Source organism: Triturus cristatus, chromosome 2_2, assembly GCF_964204655.1.
Source record: "Triturus cristatus chromosome 2_2, aTriCri1.1, whole genome shotgun sequence".
Lineage (NCBI taxonomy): Eukaryota > Metazoa > Chordata > Amphibia > Caudata > Salamandridae > Triturus > Triturus cristatus.
The window spans coordinates 1,219,974,743-1,219,998,857 of record NC_140582.1 but is presented as its reverse complement, the minus strand read 5'-3'; the positions used below and the strand labels follow the sequence as shown (position 1 = coordinate 1,219,998,857).

The following is a 24,115-nucleotide window of genomic DNA, read 5'->3' as shown; positions in this document are numbered from 1 at the left end:
TTTCACAGCCGCTTTGATGTTTGATCGCAATCACTTTCGGGGCCGCACGGCCGCTTTGATGTTTTCCGTGAGCCAGTTTTTTTTTTTCCTATTTATTACTTCTATGTAGTAATGGTGGCACCCGTGCGCCGCCATTACTACAGAGCAGTAATAAACAGAAACAAGCATTGGCGTAGCCAATAGGTCTCGCTTTTGGGACCTTATAAGTATTTAGTTATGCTACTTTTGCATGGGTAAACACTTATAAGGTCCCAAAAGCGAGACCTATTGGCTATGCCAATGCTTGTTTTGTGATTTGAAGCTCATAAATTCCACTTGCAGCTTTCTGATGAATCCAGAGCTGTCTTAAGAGCCTGACCAACGTCGGCGGTCTGTCAGACGCCGCCAATGAGAAGATGTCTTGGTCTCCAGACCTAGTTACCATCAGGCTTTGCTCCCAATTCAAGCGGCTCCTCTAACACTTTACTCCTCAACGCTGGTATTGATGCGGGAAGTCTCGATGCCCCCAATGAATCCCCTGTAAATGACATATCCTTTAAATACGTTGAACTCCTGATCTGTTTTCTGCAGTCCTGGATCCTAACACCAGGGTCTTTAACAGCATATTCAACGTGAGTTACTCCGGATCTGAGTTTATTTTTTAATTTCTTTCTCTACTTGTTTCGTGGTGAACCGAATGCCAGGTATTTTCTGGGACAAACTGACATGAGAAGATTTATTAAAAGTGACCCAAAACTCTCTCACCTTTATTGCTTCTTCAGATTAGGCAAACTGAGTCTCTATGGCCCTTCCTCCTCAACACTCAAGGAGATTTGAAGAACTCTTGCCTAGGACTCATGTTTTTTCTCTGCCATCATCACCTTTGCAGTGTGAGGAAGGTTATCTTTGCCAGCATTCATCGTGCACTCTTGAGAACATATGAAATGCAGTGAAGTTTGCTCGTACGTTAGTTGGCAGGTACAAATCCATAGTGATGTGTTCCTTTCTGTAGAGGCTACGCGGCTGAGAAGCATCGTCAGTGTAAGGAGGGAGCTACCCTAGCCAATGGTAGAACAGAGTCTCAAGGGCCTCGCTTCCCGACCACAACACCGAACACATAGTATCCCCATACAGTAGACTGAGGTAATGGTTTCGCCTTTCCTTCTTCACAAACGTAGTCTCATCTCCTCTCGTAGTCACGCCCATGTGCTAGTAATGCCAACAACTTGGGCAGGAAAGGCCTGGTCCCCACCACCTCACTTCCTGTACTGAGTGAGCCGGGCTTCTGCTTCGTGAGCAAGGATGCTGGAGGAAGAGAGCTCGGCACCACTCCTTGAGGGAGGCGTCTTTTGTTATGGGAGCCGCACCATGTCCAGTTGCCTGCCTATAGTCTCTTTGGGGATCTCACGGCATTGCTCTGATCATCCGGTAGAAAGATGAGTAGAGAGATACGGAGCCAAAAATTAGTGCAGCCAACTTGAATCCCCCCCACCCCCAATAAGAAAGCATGTTAAGGTAACAACATACATGTAGTGACGCACTGGACCTCCAGACTGAGCCATCCAATCAACTGCCTTTACTGGTTCTAGAGCTTCGCCTTCTATCCACGGTGTCAGTAAGCTGTGGGTAAATGTCTGTGTAATTCCAATGACTCCTGGGTCTAACCAGCCTGCTGCAACTTTTTCTTGGCCATCTGGTAGTCTAACTCTCATGGTGACCGTGATATGGGTACCAGATGGGCGTATGTGATTGACCACTGAATCTGGGACTGACTTCCAAGATGTGTGTAGCAGATCAGTCCTCTTTGTGGCAAAGAGTCCAACCAGTCTCGCATCAGTGCCTCTTCCTCGGGTGCTGTCACCGCATCCAGTATTTTTTCTGTGGTCTCTGTGGAGCCTTCGTTCTTGCCGTACCGTCTTTGATGAAGAAGGCCATTTTTGTACAGTACACGTGTTTTGCTTGTGTCGTTTCTCTTTTCCTTATGAATGGTTCTCTCAAACACCTCTACCTGATGCCCTCTGGGCCATCGGTGGTTTTGTGATCCTCACGGCCTCTTTATATGGTACTCACAACCACCATTTATTCCTCGTAATTCGTCCTGTCTGCTGGGCTCTCGAACAGCTGATAATCCAACTGAGTAACTAGGTCTGTACAATCTGAAAAGGTTGCTGGTGGTGCCGCACCTTGTGTCGTTAGGTTCACTGCTCCATCTTTGGTACAAGGATGACGCGTTGTTTCGTCTGGCCATCCAGCTTCTGTTACCTGTGACGTCAGGTAGTTACGGATGGGAAAATGTCATGTTTTTATTGTGTGAGAGTGCACAACCCGCTCTCCAGTGCCATTGCATGTGTTTCTTGATCAAAGGGTTTCGGAATCTCGTTGCAGAAGGTGGTAAAGTTGTACAAAGTAGGATCATCAACCGATTCTTTCCTTCTAAGTAGAATAGAAGAAATGCCACCTTGGATTGGTCGTCTGGGGTGGGTAGCTGCAGAGGAAGTACAGTTGACACTGGTTGAGGAACACTGCCCGCGAGGGGATTGTGGCGGGGCGCTAGTGGTATGGGTGGCTGAAGGAAGCAGCTAGGGCCTTAAGCAGCACACGTGGAAGTGCCACTGATGGAAAAGCGTGGGGTGACCTCTGTCGCCCTCCTGGTGGTGGTAAAACCCACAGATCTTAATCATGGGTGTCTGGTGGCCTGGGAATAGTCACCGCCACTTCCTGACAAACTCCCAAGGCTTCTGACCACAGTGTCTGATTGTTGGATCACACTGCGCGGTCATCCTGCTGAAATGGCGGCAAGGTTGCCATAATTCTACTTTAGATCCATCACTCAAGCAGGAGGTGAAGCCTGGGCGAGCAGTCTGTCGTACACTTGCCTGGAGTAACTAGATCCATCATCCATGAGATACCCCCCCACGAAACCCCCTCAACCTGCCAGCTGTACAACTGGTCACTGGATGTGCCCAGGGAAAACCGAAAGTGACCTACAAATGCCAGTTCTAGGTGCTGTGCATTCAGGCACTCTCTTCAGCACATGATCACGTCATTGGACATGCGCAAATGGAAAATCTCCAGATGATTGTGAACTTTGTAAAATAAAGTCTTCAGTAAGTATCATACACGGGGGTGGGGCTTTCAACAGCCTGCTCAATGTGTCCCCCCTAACCCCACAGCAATATCAGTCCCAATGTCGGGTATCCTCTATGTGACGCACACATGAATTCATATGTCCCTTTTTACTGGAATGAATATTATAGCACACGTACAAATTGCATAAAGTCTTCGCTCACCCACATGTGCACTTTTTCTCTGAAATGAGATCAGTTTCTGTTTCTTATCAGCTGGATGATGTGTTCCTTGACAAATCCCTGGAAGCCCTGGGCACTGTCAGCAGGAGAGGGAGCCTACAGGGCTACGAGTTTGCCATCAGAGCTCTTTCATAGTCTTAGGCACATAACAAGATCACAGGAGCTTCACAGGTCTCAGGTAGCTGCTAGGATTGCTATTAGTGTCTTGGGGGCACACGCTGACTTTTTTGTCTGTTTCTTTGCAGGTGACCCTTCGGAAACAAAAGACCCTCTCCTTAAAAGCCCTATTCAAAGTACTGCAGGAAAAGTATGCGGTAAGTGTCGTTTTACTACTGTATGACGTACCATACGTGGGTGTAAATCTCCACGGCTTCTGACTCTACACATCCATATCATGGACTTTGTCCACAACATCTATCTGATGGACTCAGTTGATACTTCACAGCAGAAATGTGTGAATTGGGCTTATTGCCCCCTGATCTCTGGGGTTAAATAGAAGTGAAATGTCCAGGGGCCATAGATCTTGAAGTGTCACACGCCATGTGAGGATATATAGAGAACATTCAGCTATATTCAAATTTAAATTTAAAAAAATTCATGTGTCGCTGTAAAAATAAACTAAAAGGAGAAATGGAAGCAGAAAAGTTATAATGGTTTATAAAACTTTTAATAGAACAGAATTCTTTCTAAACTCTAAAATTCCCTGAGTAAGTTCTCTCCTTTACTGCTCTGTCTCTCTCGCACAGACTTTCTTCAGATTGCTTTCACTCACTGAATCGCAGGCTCCCTTGTTACTCACTCATTCACTCAAACACTAACTTCTTCACTATGATGATGACTTAACCCTTTTTTCAGTCATTCATTTATCAGCCCAGACAACTTACTTGATGTGATGCGGAGCCTGTACAGAAACTGCCTTCTAGTGCCTTGTCCCAAACTGAAGCCCTGTCCGTCTTGTCTTTTATTCTTTGCTGTGATACTGACTGTCATTCTTTTCAGGTGTTCTGGACAAACTTCTCCTCCTGCTGCGCCTGGCGGCCTTGTTGGTCTCCTGGGTTACACTGCTGGTCTATTTCATTTATGGTGAGTGCAAGAAAGAGCTGAATATTGGCCATACTTTTTAATCCAGTCAAAAATAACTTTATTTCTGCTGCTGGGGCCATAAAAATATCAATAAAACACATAAAATACACAATAAAGAGCTAAAATCCAGCATGCTCACATTAAGACTACCTAGTGAGAGAATTGATATCAGTAACAAATATAAAATAAAACAACAACATGATTGTGAGAGAAGAAACAGAGAATCACAAGCAACCGCAGAAAAATAACAAGCATTTACAATGCAACGGTCTCGGCATTGTTAAAGTTAGAGCTATTGGCATTGCTCATGACAATGCCGTTTCTTTAAATGTTTTAAAAACAAAAACATAAACAAAAATAATGTCATGAGCAATGCCAATAGCTCTAACTTTACCAATGCCGAGACCATTGCATTGTAAATGCTTGTTAAAACGGGCATTCAATGTTTTATGACGTCTGTCACCCGGACACGCCCTCCACTGAAAAGTCAACGTTACTTACAAACGAAACGAAAGTAAGTTATTGTTTGGGGACATAAGCCGATAATGTTTTTTAGGTACACACATGTAACTGTTAAGTCACAGTGTTCTTGCAGCAACAAAAACAGTGGCAAGCACCGGTTTCTGCGACAGATGCACCCAGTGAAAAGGACACAAAAGACCCCAGAATCCCGCCATCGAGAAGATGCGCGTGCTCATCCCGGGACAGAGCCCTGCACCAATCAGGCCCTAGCATGGCTCTGTGCAAAGCCCCCCCCCCCCCCCAACCCCGCCGTCCCTCAATAGGCGTCCAGGAGACACTGCGGAGTGCTGAATGAACTTTTTTTTGGGCGCCAAGTGTAGATTGCATGCAGCCAGTCACTGCAGGCTCTGGAGTTTGAAACCGTAGTTTGCTCGTTTACCATCATATGGGGACTAGTACTTTAACGATACGTTTCGCAGGGTTCGTGTTCTATAAAACACAAACACTAAACTTTAAAAGAGAGCTAAACCATGTAACGAACAGCCTGAAAGTGGAAAGCCGTAAAAGTGAAATACAGCGGACTGACTATTGACTGACTGCACTCACTTGCCTTTTAACATTTTACACGAATAATGTACGACACACATACAAATCCTGGGAGCCGAGAAATGTACATTATGGGGTGTTCAAGGGCAGGAGGATAACAACAGCAGGCTATGTTCACGAATTGCATTTAGACTTTTTGATATGTAAATTTACCTATTGGATATTCAATGACCTCATTCACAGAAAATCCAGAAGTGTTCACCCACTGGGCTCCACCGCACCTGGGTGCAGGTTTTCGGATTTTCAAATTAACGAACGTTTTCCAGATTATGCCTTGAAACATGTGGCAGTCAGAAATTTCCAGGTGCACACCGGCAAAACTTTCCTAAATATGATTTTCTCACGCATAAGAACACTCCCGTCAATCAATTTAAGGTGAGGGAGCAACGCCGGGACACCACCGCCTTTCTCCGAGGCAGAGAAGAACTGCCTCGGAGAAACGCAGCCTCGGTTTCGGATTCGGGGGCGTGTTTCTTTTTCTCTCCTCTTGCCATTGGCTGGAGGAGAGAAAAACACGCCCTGCGAAAAGCAACGAAAAAACACGCCCCCCGATCCGAAAAGGACGGGGCTTCAACGGAGTGACTGGACCTCTTCTCCAGTGGCTGGCCAGCATTTAAGAGGCCAGCCAATGGAGAACAGGAGAGAAGAGGGGCGGGTGCAAGCCCCTCTTCTCAAAGACATTAAATCTCCGGACTTCCGGTCTGCCGACCGGATGGTCCCGAGACCTAAAAAGCTGTACTACATAGAAGTGCAAATCGTGAGCCAGAGGCTGCAACTTTTAGGTGTTGGTGTCACGGGTATAGCTGCACTTAAGTTGTGGTAACGACTTGCGTTGTAAATGGAATGCGTGGTTCAGACGCATTTGTTGTTCCGTCTGTGTTATTCAGGAATGCGTGGGAAAGGAAACAGCAAATACCACGACCACTGAACAACGCATTGCCTTTGAAACGCAGGTGGAACAATGAAGGAAATCCCTACTGTTGCGGGGACTTGAGTTGGAATGGTAAATTATACTATTCCAAAGTCCAGCGCCTCCCTAAGGCAAGTCATTGCAATGACTTGCGTTATAAATGGAATGCGTGGTTCAGATGCATTCGTTGATCTGCCCGTGTTGTTAAGGAACGCGTGGGGAAGGAAAGCGTGGTTGTGTCATACAACCGCTGCGCTCAGCTGTGAATAAGTGACTCATGTAACTAAAATGTATGTAATTGTACTACCATTTTTAAAGTCCGATTCTAGTATGAAGTGATACACTCTGCAAATAACTTTACGTTCATGACCGGAAAAGGGACAAACGTCCAGCCCCCGTCAGCTGTTACTGTTGTAAATGCCTTTTACCTATTGATCAGCGACAGTCACTAGCTGTTTGGGTTGAAACTCATTCATGAGATGTGAAGTTCTGAGTGTGCCACAGAATACTGCCAAGTACACATAAGAGTCCACCAAGGGATTGGCGCGCTTTTTAGTGAAACTTTGATTATCTTTTCTGAGGAATGCGTTTTTTGCCACTCTTAAACCGCTTTCCACAAAAGTCAATTACAAAAAATAAAAAACAAAAGACAAGCTCAAATCTATCGCTTCTGAAATTGACCGTCTGATAGTCATGTGCATGTTATTGAAACCTAAAGAATATCTGTTGTGTTTTGATATATGGAGTCGTAATAAGGAGAAGTGACAAGATACTGCTTAGGTGTCGTAATAAGGAGAAGTGGCAAGATATTGGAGAGGTGTGTCCTATTTTGAATAAATGAACCAGGCTGGACTCAGTGGAATTGCAGAATATTTGCTACCTAAACATAATCTACATAGAGAAGTAGGAACCCAGCCTCACTGATCGTCATGCAGCGCTGCACAAAAATCTGCTCGAATGGGGACACAATAAAGAGGGCCACGTAAGAGTCACGAGGCAATGATGTCATCCGCTGTGTTCGCACAAATAAATAGATTTTCTGCAACAGTTAGTGTTGTGCTAGGGTTCCTAAACTTCTGTGTTTTTTGCTTGAAATTGGCTCTCAGATTACACCCTCCAGTGAAAATGTCTGTGATGACAACCATATAAGGCTATCCCACATATATCTCTTGCCCCCTGTTAGCCCCTAGCTTCATGTGGTGTAGGATTCCACTCGAAGCCAGGTCACAGTAATTTAGTCAATCTGGCTTTCTGTGACTACCTGGGGGTGTCTGCACTATTCCCACCCTGTTATGTCCCCTGTGAGTATTGGTGGGAATGGCACTACACTGTTTTTTTTTTTTTGGGGATGCTGCACTCATGTCAACTTTCATTACAAAATCATCGTTTGCGCTTAAGAGGTTATCAGCGCTACTGTTTGTGTTGCACTAGTGCTCACACAAAACTGGAGTAAATTGGTCCTGGTGTGCTGAAAATAACTTTTACTTGGTTGGTGGAGGAGAGACCTACTGCCTTACCCATAAGATGTGGAGCCTGAGTTCTGACCTTCAACCCTTTTAGGGAGTATCAGGTCTCAAAGAGGACCTGGCACAAGGAGTTACCGCAACTTCATCTGCCCTTCACTTGGGGCATCTGGGCTGGATGCCCAGAAGAAACAGGGGAAGGGAAAGTACAGTGGCATGGGATCTCGGAGGGTGCTGTGGCACTGAGAATGGTTGATGATGACACAGAGTGCCGCGCTGGGATAGGTCAGTGGTTGTGAAGTACCACACTGAGATTGGTTGAAGAGCCAGTAAGTATTAAGCTAGCACACAGCGGCTCTGAAGTCACGGTAACCGCTACCTCTCACTGTGAATGGTCAGGTAGGAGGTGAGGTAGTGTGTTATTGGAGGAGGTGGCGTCTAGTGGCGTAGGCTTTGCAAGCTGTTTCAAGTGTTGGCTTTTTCTCAAACTCTGGTCACAGAATGCCAGTGTTAATGTCATAATTAAATACTGCCTAATAAGTCACTTCTCCTGTTTAATCTTTGCAGATTTCCGTGCCTATGAAAAACCAGCCCACTTTGACTTGACCATCTCACTTGCTGTTGTGGTGCCAACCGTGCTCTTCATTCCTATCTGCTGGTGCTGTGGGCCACATGGACCGATCGGCCGATGTAAGTGGGCTCGTCGGGGAATTCATGATGGGGGAGTTGGGCAGAGTTTCTGTAGCCTCCAGTGCTCGAGCTTTGGAATTGGCAACCCTCTAACTCTGTTCAAACACCAATGGGCAAGCTGAATGCCTTTCCTCTGCCCGGGCCGGTACTAGGGGGGTACGACTGTACCGGGTTCTGACTTCAGGTGGGGGCGTCGTGTTTGCAAGTATATTACTGTCTGAAAAGCACCTGCTGCCGCATTCTTAGCCTCCAGCAATTCTCAGGCAACAATAAAAATGTCAAGATGACTCCAGTGATTAATGTTCTTCCTAGAGAGAGATTAGAGGTTTGTCTACTGTAGGTTTTGGCTCTTGGTATGGTAGGGCAGTGGTTTAATATGCCTGCTGCAAAGAACGTGCACGACGAGATCACAAAGTGCATATAATGTAAATAGGTCAGTGGGTTACTGCTTTTGTCAGAGACATCCTTTTGTTACTTGCAGTTTATAAGTTACAATCCTAATATAGAACAGTGAGCTATTAACCGTCTTCAAAGAGCTGCATGCAAACTGCAAGGTATAGATTAGAGAGTTATGATTTTGTTTACTACTCTTTTGTTATCCTAATGTCGGAAAAAGGGTTCATTTGGATAGAAATCAATTCTTATTATTAAAGAGAACCACCAACCATGGTGTTGCATTTTAAATCCTGAGTTTGTGCTTCTCCATACCTCGCACATTTAAACTATACTGCCTACCTGTATGGGTGACATGTGACACCTAGTAGTCCTCTGTCTTATGTAACATTTCCTATGCACTTATTTACACACCTAAGATTGATTTTCACTGAGTAGTGTGTGGTGTAAAGTGCTCTGATACCCTGCACTGGTATGACTGGTGCTATAAAACGAATTAAATGCATCTGAGAGAGAGTGGTGATGGAGACTTGCGGGGCACTGTTAAAGGGTGGCAGTAAGGGAATCTGTGGCAGAGGTGGTCATTGTTGCACTGGGCGCCACCAGTGCTAAAGCCTGCACTGGCCTTTATTACATTATTTTGCTTTGGTCATGGTCTATCGGAGGGTGGAGATGACGTGATACTATATGGAGCATCACATAACTTTGTCACTAGTCATTCAGTTAAAGGGAAATAGTATAAGAGGCGACTTCGCTCCACACCTGAACCAAGACTGGTCTGAGCCTTGGCTGTTCTGGTGACACGGGCTCACAGGTGACACCGTTAAATGATAAGCTTGCCGTCAAGAGAAGGATGTTTCAAACTATGTAGAAAATAACTATACCAAACATCTGACATAGAGTCCAGCCATCTTCACTTCAATGAAGCTACTTAGATTAAGGTGAGTGTGTCCTTTCACCACAAAGTGGCCAACCTATAAAAGAAAATGTATCGCAGATTGTGGTCTGATCCTTGAGGTGTGAGGAGGAGAGTGACTCTACGGAGATCACTCTCTTGTAACATCCACAAGTAGGATTTAAACTGTGGTCTTCCTAAAAGCCAACAATTAAAAAAAATATTGGGAATTTGAGTATGTCTAGAAAAGGCCACTCCGAAGAACTTGCATAAGCTTTCACTATCATGCTTTGTTCTTCTGGTAGAATGACTGTCTCACTGTTCCAGTCCCCGCGCTGGGTCCATTGCCGCCATCTTGTTTTAATCTTACTTCCCAATGTTTGTCGCTGATGCCGGAATAGCTGTCTCCATTCTCGTTTTCATTCACACTCCTGTTACAGCATGATTGGATCACACAGAAGCGTGTCGACCAGTTGCAGCAGCAGAGGGGTGTTGTGGTGGTTCCACAGATGTGGTGACCAGGCTGGACCCTGTTGTATTACTAGTCTGGTGAGATTTGGACTCTGAGGTGATCCATAGGTTAGAACATATTCAAGTTATTATTCGCTTCGGACTTGAGAATTTTTACGAATTGGGGAGTGGGACAGCATTGACTAAAGTTGTACCATCAGCTGGAAATGTAAAGTGCCCTGTAGCGGGTCGTAGATATTTTACCTGGGATCCCCCTACAATAGTGCATGAAGATTAATTGCTCGTAAATGTGTTTGCTGGTGCACTTTGGCTGGTGTCCAGTTTCCTGATGTTTGTGCAAGAAGCCCTAGTGAATCTTTTCTGTTTCATTTCTTCAAGGGCTGGAGAGAGCCGGTGAGAACGGTGTGATGGAAGAGCCCACCCAGGGAATGGAGCTGGGGGCTTTGCTTGAGAACGTTCCAGGTGGCACTTAAATGACCCTGCGGTGTGAAAGAGGTTTATATCGCTGAAGCTCTGATTCTGCAGCTTGCTGTAGACTGTACAAAGATATCATGTGTATAGTGGCCCTTCTTGAACCGGGAGCCCACCTCATGGCCCTTGTTGTTGAACCGGGAGCCCATCTCACACAGTGCCTGAGCCCCTCTCACTATGCGCAAATGTCTCTTCTTTGGGATCCGAGCTCCTCTCCGTGGAAGGAGACAATCCTCCTCACGGTTTCTTCCATGCACTGTTTACTGTGTCCTCTTAGACAAGAAGGGCCACCTTCCTCTCCTTGGATGCATGCTTTTGTTTACTGACCGCTCTGAGGAGTTCAAAGAGCTGGCGCTTTGTATTGAAACAGCTTGTGTTTATGCAAAACCTCCCCATAAGCTTACTTCTAGATTAGATAGTTAAATATATATAGTATACATACATACATTTATTTTTATGGAGCATTAACCTTGTGTAAATATACGGACTGTGAACGATTGTATTAAAAAGGGAGCTGGTGCCTTGATCTTGTCTCAGACAACCTGAGAGTATTTATGAGGACAGAAAATTGAAATGTCTTTTAGACTTTCATCCTCAGCGCTGTATTAGGACACTGGCATCTAGGGGCAGCAGAGAAGCACAGACGTCGTGGCCAACTGGTGCTGCCAGGGGTAGAATAAGCTGCCCCTCCCCTCCTCCCCCGCGCTGCTACTGTTACCCCTGGAAATACCCCTGCGACCAGCAAGTAAACCAGGCTCTGTGCACTGTCTGCATTGTGCACTTCTTACCTTTGCCCAAACCCTCCACGGCAAAGAGAAGGCAGTAGGAGTCAAGGATGGAATAAGGAGTCCTGCCTCTGATGTCATTGGGAGGCGGAGGTCAAAGGTTACTTGATGTCACTTGGGTTCTCAGCAGGAGGAGGCCACTGCAAGTAGCCCCAGGTCGGGCCCAGGGCCTCCATACATGACCTGCATACATTAAAGCCTTTACAGAGTAAAATAGGGGTTCCCAACCTGGGGCGCCTGCAAACCCCAGGGGGTGTAAGATGGCATTTCAGCGGGTGCGACTGAGAGGGAAAGTATGTGACATAATTTATTATTTGCATTTTGTGCACCGAGTGAAAATCTTACTTTTATAGGGGGTGCGAACATTAATCAAACATTTCTTAGGGGTACGGGGCATAGAAAAAGTTGGGTACCCCTGGAGTAAATGGAGTGTAATCAAATACCACTGCAGCTCGAATCCGCCCGACACACCAGTCCTGCCTATCGCCGGCCTACTCCAGACGCACTGAACAAGAGGTGTATCCGTGTTTGCACTAATGTCACTATTATTTTCAGGTGTCTGTATTTATGTTATGTTAATGTGGTTACAAATTTTGTTGTTGTTAATGTGACACTATTCAATGTATTTCTACGAATTTTTATAGAATAAAACAAAAATGAAACCATTTTTACGTCATATCTCTTATCAATTTTTAGATGTTAATGTGATAATGTACCATGACATAGCTGCCTTGATACTAGCAAAGCCCTCTCAGCCAGCCCACCTAATGAATTAGCACAATGGTTTGTCTGAGATGTCCCTGTGGTGTCCTTGTAGTATCCCTGTGGTATCCCTGTGTCGTCCCCAAGTCCTTGTGGTATTCCTGTGGTACACCTGTGGTACCCCTGTGTCCTGTCTGAATGTGCTCTCTTACCTGTATTCCACTAGATTGTTTTAGACTGCCAGGACCTGGAGGCTGAGCTGTTTGTGGTGGTTTAAGTACCGGACCCTGATCTGTACCTAAATCTGTGAGCAGGCAAATGTTACTCACATATAACCAAGTGTTTGCAGCTTGTGCTGTACATCACGTACTGTGCATTAACCTGCCATTGACGTCGACACTCCTGCAGCAGGCACTTTTGCATGGGGAACAAACTCTGAACAAAAGACTGACCTCTCTTAGTCTCATAACACCTCCCCTACGAAGAGAAACATTTACAACGCAACTGAAAGAACTGAAAAAACTCTTTAATTTTAAAACTAGAGGGGGGCGTGGCTACGAGCATCAAAATGGCGGCCGCACTCTAAGAGTGCTCTGGACCCATCTGTCATCTGCTCGCATCCTCGATGGCCACAGGAGCAGTGGACACTCAATTACTCCAGTGTGTTCCAGTGACCACCTTGCTGAAGTCCTACTGCCGACAGCCGCTGAGTCTCCCGGAGCGGTAACATCTGTCCGAACACAAGATGGCGGCCCCCTGAGAGAGCCCTACCTTTAGTCCGCGGTCCAGAACTGCCGGGGTCCTGGTGATGGCTCGTGCCTGAGGTGGAGTGTCTGTGTGGCCCCCTGCTGATCTGTCCCCCTTTCGTTGGGGGAGACGGGGCGGTGTGGAGACCTCCTGTTCAGTGCCTGCCTTGCCGCACCGGGTGGGGGTAAGGCAGGGGGGCTGTGCTGTCGGCTGGAAGCCTTCCAGAGTGGGACGTCCCGTGCCGCTGCTCCAGCCACGACTGCCTGAAGCTCACGGCAACCCCGACTCTAGGCGAGATTTTGAGAAAGTTATTCGGCAGGTGAGGAGGCCAGGTTTGGTGAGCGGGCAGCTGTGCTGACTCCCATGGGTGATGCGGAGGCCCGTTGGGTGGTTCGCCGCTCCCAGTTGATAGTGCCAGGCGCCTGGGCTTCAGCCGTCTCTGTAGCGATGCCTACCCAGGGTAATGGGGACTTCTGAGTGAGGCCTTCCTCTCCCCGGCTCCTTAGCAACTGGACTGCCGAGGGCACTTCGTGGAGGCATTGCCTCGCAGGTGAGAAGGCCGCGTATAGAGAGCAGGCAGCTGCGCTGGCCCCACAGGAGACGTGGAGGCCCTTTGAGAGGTTTGATGCTCTCTGCTGATTGCAACCACCAGCGGCACCTGCACCTAGCCTGTCTCTGCGGTGATGCCTACCCAGGGGAGCGGGCCGTTTGAGTGAGGCCTTCCTGACTCTGTCCCTCCCCCGCCCCCTGGCTTCTTTGTACCTGAACTACTTTAGACACTGACTGGGCAAATACTAGCGGTCCGGGGACATTGGAGAACCGCACGGTTGCTGACCCCTGGCTAGAGTGCACCTCGTCCAGAACCGTTGTACCCTCCTGTGGGTCCCATTTGAGGTCTTGCGTGGGTCTGCGGAGACAGTTGGCTCTTCCTGACCCTCTGCACAAGGTTTGGCGAGGAGGAAAGGGGCCTGGAGGTGGATCACAGACAGGAAAGTGTGCAGTTGTGTCAACCGGGGGTCGCAGAGAGACTGGGAGGAACGCACAAGGTATGCGGGACTGATATATCAAGGGTGCCTCCCCCAGATGCACCTCGGCTGCGGTGAAACCCCCCCAGACTTTGACAGCCCTACTAGCCCCATCCTGCCCTTGGGGCCCGGTAGTGTGCCCCCCCCTCCCCATCGTGCCACCCTAGAGACTCTGATGCACCTCTGGTGATCATGACCCAGACGGCGAGGTAGGTCTTATATTTTCCTGTTAAGACTGTTCCTGCTCCATTGTCCTCGCCATGGCCTCGCCTTGTGGAGAGGGTTCTTCGTGGGGAATCATCCTGGTGTGACACTGGTAGAGTGAAGGGTGTGGAGGCGCTCCCGACATCACCGAGCTCTGTTACTCTCCAGTCCTGACAGAGCTGCCTCTTCTCTGACCTGGCCTCTTTCATTGGGGGCATCTCCCTGCCCGTGTACTCATCATGGGCAAAGACAGACAGGCGAAACTTCCTCCGTCTGAAACCCGTATAGATCAGTACACCATGGGCTGCTCCAATGCTGGTGATGCCACCCCGGCCAAGAACTCTTTAGTGAAAGGGTACTGTGCCACCATCCTCCAGGCCATACGTTCCTCCCAAGACTCTGTGGAGACCAAGATAGGGAAATGCGCATCGATATGGCTTTCATAAGACAAGACCTCTTCAACGCCACAGCCAGAATTTTTTAAGCCGAATCCTGCATATGTTCGATAGAGGATGATGTTGTTGTGACACTGAAAGTCCAGGTTTCTTGGTTACTGACCCACACCAATGAGCTCCATCGGCATGCAGAAGACACGAAAATCGCTCCTGCCTGAACAATCTTCGCTTCATTGGCATTCCTGAGGGCGCAGAACCTACACAGGCCACAACCTTTCCTGGAGACCTGGATTAGATCCTGGGTGCCCTCGAATCGCCTCTCAGCATTATTCATTGTAGAGCGGCCCCATCGGGCCCTCACGCCCAAACCACCACCTGGGGACCCACACAGGCCGATCATTGCACGCATGCTCAACTTTAAAGACAGGGATGCTATCTTACAAGAGGCTCGCTCTCTACCTACCCTCTCCTGTCATGGGATTAAGGTGATGAACTTTCCCGACTACACCAGCAAGGTGCAATCACGTTGTTCTTACATTGCAGTCAAACAAAAGCATTGAGCCCTCAACCTTCCATACAGTCTCCTGTTCCTGGCTCACCTCAGGGTGGTCTTTAACAACATAACACATTTCTTTGATACCCCCGAAGAGGCATGGACTTGGGTTACAGAAGAGCGACCTCTCAAGCGGCTGTTCCTTCCTTCCCCCCCTATGATCGCACACATGCTTTACAGCAGATGGATTCCTCAATCTCAGAGGAGACTTACTCTCTCCCACAGGGGACACAACGCCAGGAGGGTGGCTTCCTCATCGCTCACTCTAGCTGTGTGGAGTGCACCCGTGTCTCCTGTGTCTGCCTTTCCGCCTCGACCAATGCAGGACCCGGAATCCAGTTCCGGTGAGCACTGCAGACAGTCTGAGGCCCGCCCATCACTGGCATGGAAGACACAGACGTCTCACGCAGCCCTGTGATCTGAGAGTGGGGTAACCTTGTGCACAAAATCCAAGAAAATGATGTAGAAGATATTTATTCAGCGATACAGCAATTAGCAGCCACACATGTTGAAGCTGCTGAACTAACTGAACTGGCACTCAGCATTCCATAAGAACACTCCCATGGAATGCAGGAACCAGAAGAAAATAAACACAACAGGTGCATCAGAACAGTGCGATGCAACACATCTCCCCCTTAAACAGAACCCCAAACAAGAAGAAACAGTGAAGAAAGAATGAAGAGAAAACAAGGAAACAAGAAAAGGAAGGAGGAAGAGAATAGGGAAGGAACAGAAAACAAGAGAAGATAAGAACAGGCCAGAAACAAGAATAAAGAGAAACTAATAAACTAAATCAGCATAACATTTAGGAGCAATATGATTCCTGCCGGCTTCCTTAACACAGGAAGCAACTGAGTTCTCAGACAATTGTGAAAAACCTTATGCACTTTCATAGCCTTACCGAACCTAGGCGCACCTTTGCCCTCATAAACAGGTTTGCGTACCCTCACCCAATCTCCTACAGCAAATCCATGAGATTTGGCGCAACAAAACTTGTCATACAACTCCTTGGCCTTGTTTTGTTTCCTCTTGACTAGCTCGGCAACATCAGCCACAACACATTCCTCACCAAGACACCACCATTTCTTTTTGAACCACCAAGGACACAACCGAGAAGCAGGATTCCTCCCTTTCAAAAGTTTGAAAGGACTGACTTTGGTGCTGGTGTGCGGGGTAATCCTGTACATACATAACTTCTCTCTTAAAACAATCCTCCAATTACTCCCCGCAGCATGTGCTTCCATAACACATTTTTTGAAAACACGATTAAACCTTTCAACTTGGCCGTTTTCATGGGGCTCATACAATGATATGGTAACATGTTTTATGTTGCAGTGTTTAAGAAATGCTTCTATGTCATTAGACGTTAATTGTACTACATTATCAGTAAGCAGAGTGGAGGGACAACCCTCCTTAGCAAACACCTTTTTGAGGAAATCGAGCACAGCACCAGTAGTGGCATGTGGGACAAACTTGACCTCAGGCCATTTGGAATAGTAATCCACCAAACCCAAAGCAAAACAGAGGTGTACAGGCAAAAAACTGAACGGTCCAGATACATCAAAAGCTAACCTCTGCCATGGCAAAACAGGCCACTCCACACTCTTCAGAAGAGGAACATTTAACTTCAGCATATTCTCACTTGAAGCACAAAATGTACACTCTCTCACAACATGATCTATCATCCTATCCATCCCAGGCCACCAAAAGTGAACTCTTACCAAACGCTTCATGGCTGACAAACCCAGATGTTCCTTGTGAGCCAACTTGAGAATGACATCACGAACACCCCTTGGTGGAACACACTTGCCCCCTTTGAATAACCACCTACCTTCCACCTCAAGCTCCTCGGCCACTTTGTACAAGCCCTCCAACTCTGGCTTTACTTGCCCCTTCTTGGGCCAACCTTCCATCACAAATATATTCACATCCTTCCAAACCTCATCATACTCTTCGCACTGCTTCCACAACTCCTCAGAGATACACGTAAACTCTCCATCAAACACATCTTTGATCCCGGCCACCCTACCATCTCACCTACTTCAATAACATCACTAAGTTGGCGCGGCAACCGAGAACGACAGTCCGTTGTCATCTTCTTACCAGGCACAAATTCAGCATTAAAGGTGTACTCTTGGAGCTTGGAAGCCAACCTGGCAATGCGTGCCGTGGAATTCCATCCACCTCCAGGAGCGAAGATGTTGACTAACGGCTTATGATCGGTCTTAAGCATGAATCTGCGGCCCCACACATAGGGGTATATTAACAAGGAAAATTAACGCTAAGGGTGCTTAGCGTTAATTTTTTTTAACGCCCGCTATCGCTGGATAATATCATCTGGTTATCGCGTTATTAACCGCTAACCGCCTAGGCGATAAAAAATCCAGCGATAGCGGCATTTTGGGAGGTTATCGCTGGTAATGCAGCGATAAAACTACAAGGATAGGGATATCCTTGTTGATAGCCCATGGTGGACTTAGCCATGTAATCCACCTCCCATTGGATTGCATGGCTAAGTCTGAAAATTAGCAGACGTAAAAAAGCAGCGTTGACCGTGGTGAGCGCTGCTTTTTTTGTCTCTAACAGGGTTAGCGTGAAGCTTGATAATAGGAGAAATGTTGCTTAGCGACATTTCTCCTATTATTTTTCTCTGGAACGCCCACTTTGCATCTCATTAGAGATGCAAAGGGAAGCGTAGTGAAAAAGGGTGCTAACATGCAAAATCGCATGTTAGCACCCTGATAGGGCGATATTTTTATCTCCGCTTCTTTGGCTTTTAAAGCCAAAAAAGCGGAGATAAAGCCCTTGTTAATATGCCCCATAGTTCCTTAAGTGCTCCACCACCCACACACAAGCAAGGAGTTCCTTTCTATGGCTGCATACCAGCGCTCGATTTCATTAAAGGTATGGGAAGCAAAAGAAACATTCCACTCCTTCTTGCCACATCTCTGGGATAGCGCAGCCCCACAACATTATATAAGCTGGCATCCACAGTGATATCACATAATTGTCCCATACAGAACGGTTTCAACGTGGGCGCTTTCACAATGTCACACTTTATATTATCAAAAGCTACTTGTTTGGCTTCGGACCAAAGTTGGTAAATAAACTTGCTATAATACTCGCACATACCAGCAAACGACAACAACTGATCCTTGTTGGTGGGGGCAGGAGCACCAACAATGGCTTCCACATTGGATTTTTTAGGCACTATTCCATTCCCAGATAAAGTGTGCCCCAAATACTCCACAGACCTTTTAAACAGTTTGCATTTATGCCTTTTGAGTGTAAGGCCATGACACTTCAACCTACTGCACACCTCTATGAGATACCCCATGTGTTCATCCTTATTTTTAGAGAAAATCAAAATATTGTCTTGGAAGCACTTGACATAGCTATTGATGTGTCTAAAAATATGAAACATAGCCCTTTGGAAAACTGAGGCGGCAGACGCTAAACCGAAAGGCATCCTGGTAAACTGATATAGGCCTTGTGGAGTGATGAAAGTGGTGAGTTGCTTGGATTCCTCAAATAGTTCGATCTGATGATACGCAGACTTAGGTCTGCGTATCATCAGATCAAACTATTTGGACCTTAGGGTCAAAAGTGTAAAATATGCTGGCACCCTCTAACATGTAAATCAGTTCATTGATATTGGGAAGAGGATGACAGTCAATAACAATGTTAGCATTTAATACTCTCAAATCAACACATAGCCTCAATTGTTGATCCGCCTTGCGTGCTAAAACGATGGGAGAAACCCATTCAGCAGATTCTATGGCTTCAATTATACCAGATCATCCAACATGACCTTTATTTCCCCTTCACATTAATGGGAACACAATGCAATCGTTGCTTCACGGGGACAGTGTTTTTTAAGTCTGATTTTATGGGAAAAATCATGTAACTTTCCTAAATTCTCTGAAAACACTTCTCCACATGCACTCTCATCAACGGACAAAACTTGCAACACTTCAGTTTCCTCGCACAACTGGACAGGATCATCTGCTTGCGGGTTAAGAAAGATTCCCAATTGCTACTGGTCCCTCCAGCCTAACACGTTCACTCCTTTGGCCGCCACATATAATTTGATCTGAACACCCCTGTTCTTAAACACTAAAGAAACGCTCATATAACCATCCTGGTCAATAACCGACCCATCAAAACTTTCAGCTACCACATCTGGTGGCTCCAACTGCCCTAAGCTAAAAATATCTTGACATTCTTCACTGAAATACTCTTGAGTAATAATAGGTCAAACTATCATTCTTTGGCCTGTCTCACCAATGCGTAGCTGTGCTGTCCAAGACACACAATAGTAATTCATTAACTTTTAAGGTTTTATGCCATCAAAAGATGTTTTGTGGCATCATAATTGGTACTCCTGCTAAAAGATAAAAGTCAGTTAAAGGCCCGGGTTCAGGGCAGAGGTGGCACAGCAGAGCTGTGTGTGAAGGGCTCATGTCCAGCCAGTGGGAACTACGGATCAGGAGAGAGCAGCGCTGGCAGAGACCTGGGGATGCACTGATGCTCTGGAATTAGCAGAATACCTGTGTGGGTTTATTGTGCTGTGCCTGTCGGGGGAGAGCTGGAAACAGGCATGAGGTGCCTCAGCAGAGCTGTGTGTGAAGGGCTCATGTCCAGCCAGTGAGAGCTACGGATCAGGAGAGAGCAGCGCTGGCAGAGACCTGGGGATGCACTGATGCTCTGGAATTAGCAGAATACCTGTGTGGGTTTATTGTGCTGTGCCTGTCGGGGGAGAGCTGGAAGCAGGCATGAGGTGCCTCAGCAGAGCTGTGAGTGAAGGGCCACTGTCCAGCCAGTGAGAGCTATGGATCAGGAGAGGGCAGCGCTGGCAGAGACCTGGGGATGCACTGATGCTCTGGAATTAGCAGCATACCTGTGTGGGTTTATTGTGCTGTGCCTGTCGGGGGAGAGCTGGAAACAGGCATGAGGTGCCTCAGCAGAGCTGTGTGTGAAGGGCTCATGTCCAGCCAGTGAGAGCTATGGATCAGGAGAGAGCAGCGCTGGCAGAGACCTGGGGATGCACTGATGCTCTGGAATTAGCAGAATACCTGTGTGGGTTTATTGTGCTGTGCCTGTCGGGGGGAGAGCTGGAAGCAGGCATGAGGTGCCTCAGCAGAGCTGCGAGTGAAGGGCCACGGCCCAGCCAGTGAGAGCTACGGATCAGGAGAGAGCAGCGCTGGCAGAGACGTGGGGATGCGCTGATGCTCTGGAATTAGCAGAATACCTGTGTGGGTTTATTGTGCTGTGCCTGTCGGGGGAGAGCTGGAAGCAGGCATGAGGTGCCTCAGCAGAGCTGCGAGTGAAGGGCCACAGTCCAGCCAGTAAGAGCTATGGATCAGGAGAGAGCAGCAGTGGCAGAGACCTGGGGATGCGCTGATGCTCTGGAATTAGCAGAATACCTGTGTGGGTTTATTGTGCTGTGCCTGTCGGGGGAGAGCTGGAAGCAGGCATGAGGTGCCTCAGCAGAGCTGTGAGTGAAGGGCCACGGCCCAGCCAGTGAGAGCTACGGATCAGGAGAGAGCAGCGCTGGCAGAGACCTGGGGATGCGCTGATGCTCTGGAATTATCAGAATACCTGTGTTGGTTTATTGTGCTGTGGCCGTCGGGGGAGAGCTGGACGTGGGCATGAGTGTTGTGTAGGTTCCTAAACTGAGCTGCAGCATTAGGGGAAACTGATGAGACCAGGACTGCGCAGCCTGGGCACAGGCACCCTCTGAAATATCACTTGGTGCAGGCCAGACTGGGCCCCTCCCACCTCTGGGCTCAGATACATTGCACCGGCTGCACCAATGGTCACTCTGCCCCTGCTATCATCCATTAGGACCAACTTGTCCTGCTTCTGTTCCTCACTGTTTTGCATTTCTGCTTCCAGTTCATAATGTGTATTTTGTGAAACGCACGCTCAGTCCTGTGTTTCCAACTCAAGCACACTCATATTGTCGACCTCGGGGATGAAAGCCTGCATGGCCTTGCCAGGTTTCGAATTTATGACAATGAGGCCAAACACAGATCGATGCAATGAATTAATTACTCAACTGACTCACCAGACCCTGCATCCATCATCCTATCATTTGAAAATTGCTGACTTTCCTGTTATTTTCTCAACAGTGCCTCACATTATTTTAGGCTAATGGAAATACCAACTCCCTAAGCCACCTATCTGAAGTGTTTCATCTTTTCTATTACTTCCCTGGGCTTTTGAAACTCACCCTTTCAAAACTTGAAAGAATTCCAGCCTACACTATGTTTCACAGATTTTCAAAGTTTTGATTCTAATAGTAGCTCATTCTCCTGCGTGGCATGTGCCCTGCTTGGGCACCTTCCACACCGGGCTAAAGACAGGCCAGCAGCCATGGAAAGACTGCTTGTAGACCCTCTGCGTGACTGGCATGAAAACAAGAAAAAAAACACCATCTCTACATGCAGCACACTGACAAGGCAGTTGTTAGATGCTCCCATTGCCCATTTACCACCAATTAATATCGCCACACAAGCAACACTTGACGCAGCCCGCCATTCAAAACGTATAGTGCAATGACATTTTCCGGTACAGCTTCAAACTTGTGCACTGAATGTGAGATCACACCTTGCATGAAATGGTACCCCGGATCGTACAGCTCCTAAGAAGCATGCTGTAGTTTCTCAGAAGAACCCTGGGCATGTTTAGGAGGATGGGAGGGGGGAGTGGAAATAAGGGATTCACGCTCAAATCCTGCATCACTTTTTTTCCCTGCAGATTTATTTAGCTCTATCTCGAAGCATTTAAAGCCAGGTGCAAATGAGCAGTTGTGCTGAACGGTTTCAGTTTCTATTCTCTGCCGTTCGCTTCAACTGCATGCACTGCAAGGCTGCCCGGGGGGGGGGGGTTGCGCAGCAGCCACCCTAAAAGGGCGGCCACCTTAGTGCCACAGGAAGGCACTGGGGTCGCCGGTCTAGTCCCTAGGCCACGGCCAGGGAAGACGTTCGGCCAACCCATTACCGGGGAGGGGGGAGGGGACAGGGGTATGTAGGCTGTCCCCGCCCATCCTTCCCCCTCTTTGTCCCTCGCCGTCTCGCCTTCGGTCGTGCGACGCCTAGCTGCCCTTTCGCCTTTCACTTCGGGGGATGGAGTGGTGAGTAACCGCAGAGCCCCCCCCCCCCTTGCCTGTGCACTTCTACGCTAGTGCAGCATGGCTGGGTGGCCCAGCTTCGGCTGGCTGGCTGCTGCCTGGGGGACGGAGCGGGAGTGGGGGGGGGGGCGCTGTGTGTGCGAGCTGTGAGCGGACTCTCCCTGTTTCCCCCGCCGGGCTTCGGTGGGGGCAGCCGCCTGGCGGCGCGCGCTTGTGGGAGGAGGATGTGGTCCGTGGCGGGGTAGCGGGGTCGCGTCCACATGGGATTCTTTAGGGGGCCCTTGCAGTGGTGATGGCGTCTGGTTGGCAGGCCCTTCCAGACATCCATGTGAGCTCCGGAAGTGGCCGCAGTCAACCTGTAGATAACCACAGGTTCGCAGCTGCGCTGACTATATAAGGCTGATCTCTCGTGTGGACGCACAGTATGTGACAAATCATTTTGGCTGATCCTTCAGCTCCCCGTGCATGAATGTGTAATGCAATTACGGTGCTATGCAGAGCGCTCCAATACCTTCGGGTATCATGTAACTCCTCAGGCTGTGAACAAGTGCTAAGTATTCGTGCGCGCCTGACCACGGCCAACGCGTGCTGGCCTGCCTACTCCACAGGCTGTTGTGTGGGGGAGCGTGGGGGCGGCGGGGAAGATAGGTTGTGGGGGCGGTATTCCGGCGTGAGCGACTGGGGCCTCACGTGTAGGCGGTTTATCAGTGAGCCTCACACGTCCAACAGGGGACTCCTGGATCGAGCTTGGTGAAATATCCAGGCGGGGTAGTGCTGGCCTTTCAGCTAGGGCGCGCTTCTTCGGCGCTGGGGGTCCGGGTTCGAGTCCCGAGCCGGGAAGCGCGCATTCTGTAAACCAGGGCAAATCTCTTTTTACCCTAAGCAGGATGACTCGTAGTGCCCCAAGCGCACTCACCGCTCGCCGGCTGGCACCGGGCACGCTTAGCTGCGGTCGGGGCGGGGCGTGCCCAGGGTATGCGCCGCCGGACATGCTGCCCATCCGGGAGCGTACGGTCGTGCATGCGGTGCCTTCCCGGACCCCCGCTTCGTCCTTGGGGCGGGGGCCCGCAACCCCCCCCTCCTCCCCCGGCAGCCAGGCTATCAGGCAACCTTATGCAGGGCTGTAGCTCAGTGGCAGAGCTCGTGCTGTGCGTGCACGTGAACCTTGGGTTCATCTTCCACCTCTGCTACTTCCGGGCATTGTAACTTTATCTCTCCTCACCTGTATGCGTAATGTATTAAGGCTTCTTAAGCGCTACATTCATCGGGTCGTTTCGCGCCATATAATTATTCGTATCGGACATCGTGCTTCTCTATCGTTTTCCCCTGGCAGGGATGTGCTTTGCTTATTGGGGCCCTGCCTGCGCTCCAACTCCTTCGGGTCCCCTGCGCGACAGCTTGCTGGCCCGTGTAGTGCTTAAACCGGGGTTCGAGCCTCTCGGCGAGGGCACATCCTGTGTTTCTGGTGGGCAATTCACTTAATCGCCCCGACCTGAAGGTGAATGTATTCAGGTGCTATGAAGCGTTCCTTACCTACGGGTCGTGCTCGCGCCCACATTATAGGCATCTACATGAGCGGCATATTCAATTTGCCATGGTATCCTGTGCTTGATTGTACGAAAATGAGTGCTCTGCCAGGCGCGCCATTCCCTCGGGTCGCCAGCGCGTCATGGAAGATCCGAACCTAGTAGTGCTGCAATCCAGGTTTCGAGCGTCGCGTCCACCGTTGGTTTCTGGGCATATCTCTTGTTTTCCCAGGCCTCATTGTCCTATGTATAACGCGACTCACCACCCCTTCGAGTTCTGCTTACTGTTGTGCGGTGCGCAGGTACTGGGCT

The 24,115-nt window shown here is 48.5% G+C and overlaps 1 protein-coding gene across 4 annotated transcripts in view; it reads left to right on the top strand.

The window, feature by feature from the left end:
• The window catches only part of LOC146863432 (uncharacterized), a 68,186-nt gene extending 56,003 nt beyond the window's left edge, over positions 1-12,183 (top strand). For all 4 annotated transcript variants that reach the window (XM_085642858.1, XM_085642861.1, XM_085642859.1 and 1 more), the window contains 4 exons: positions 3,533-3,601; positions 4,287-4,370; positions 8,379-8,501; positions 10,639-12,183. In XM_085642858.1, the coding sequence (XP_085498984.1) occupies positions 3,533-3,601; positions 4,287-4,370; positions 8,379-8,501; positions 10,639-10,733 (371 nt within the window). In that variant the 3' untranslated portion in view covers positions 10,734-12,183. The remainder of the gene's footprint in view (positions 1-3,532; positions 3,602-4,286; positions 4,371-8,378; positions 8,502-10,638) is intronic.
• Positions 12,184-24,115: the final 11,932 nt, after the last annotated feature.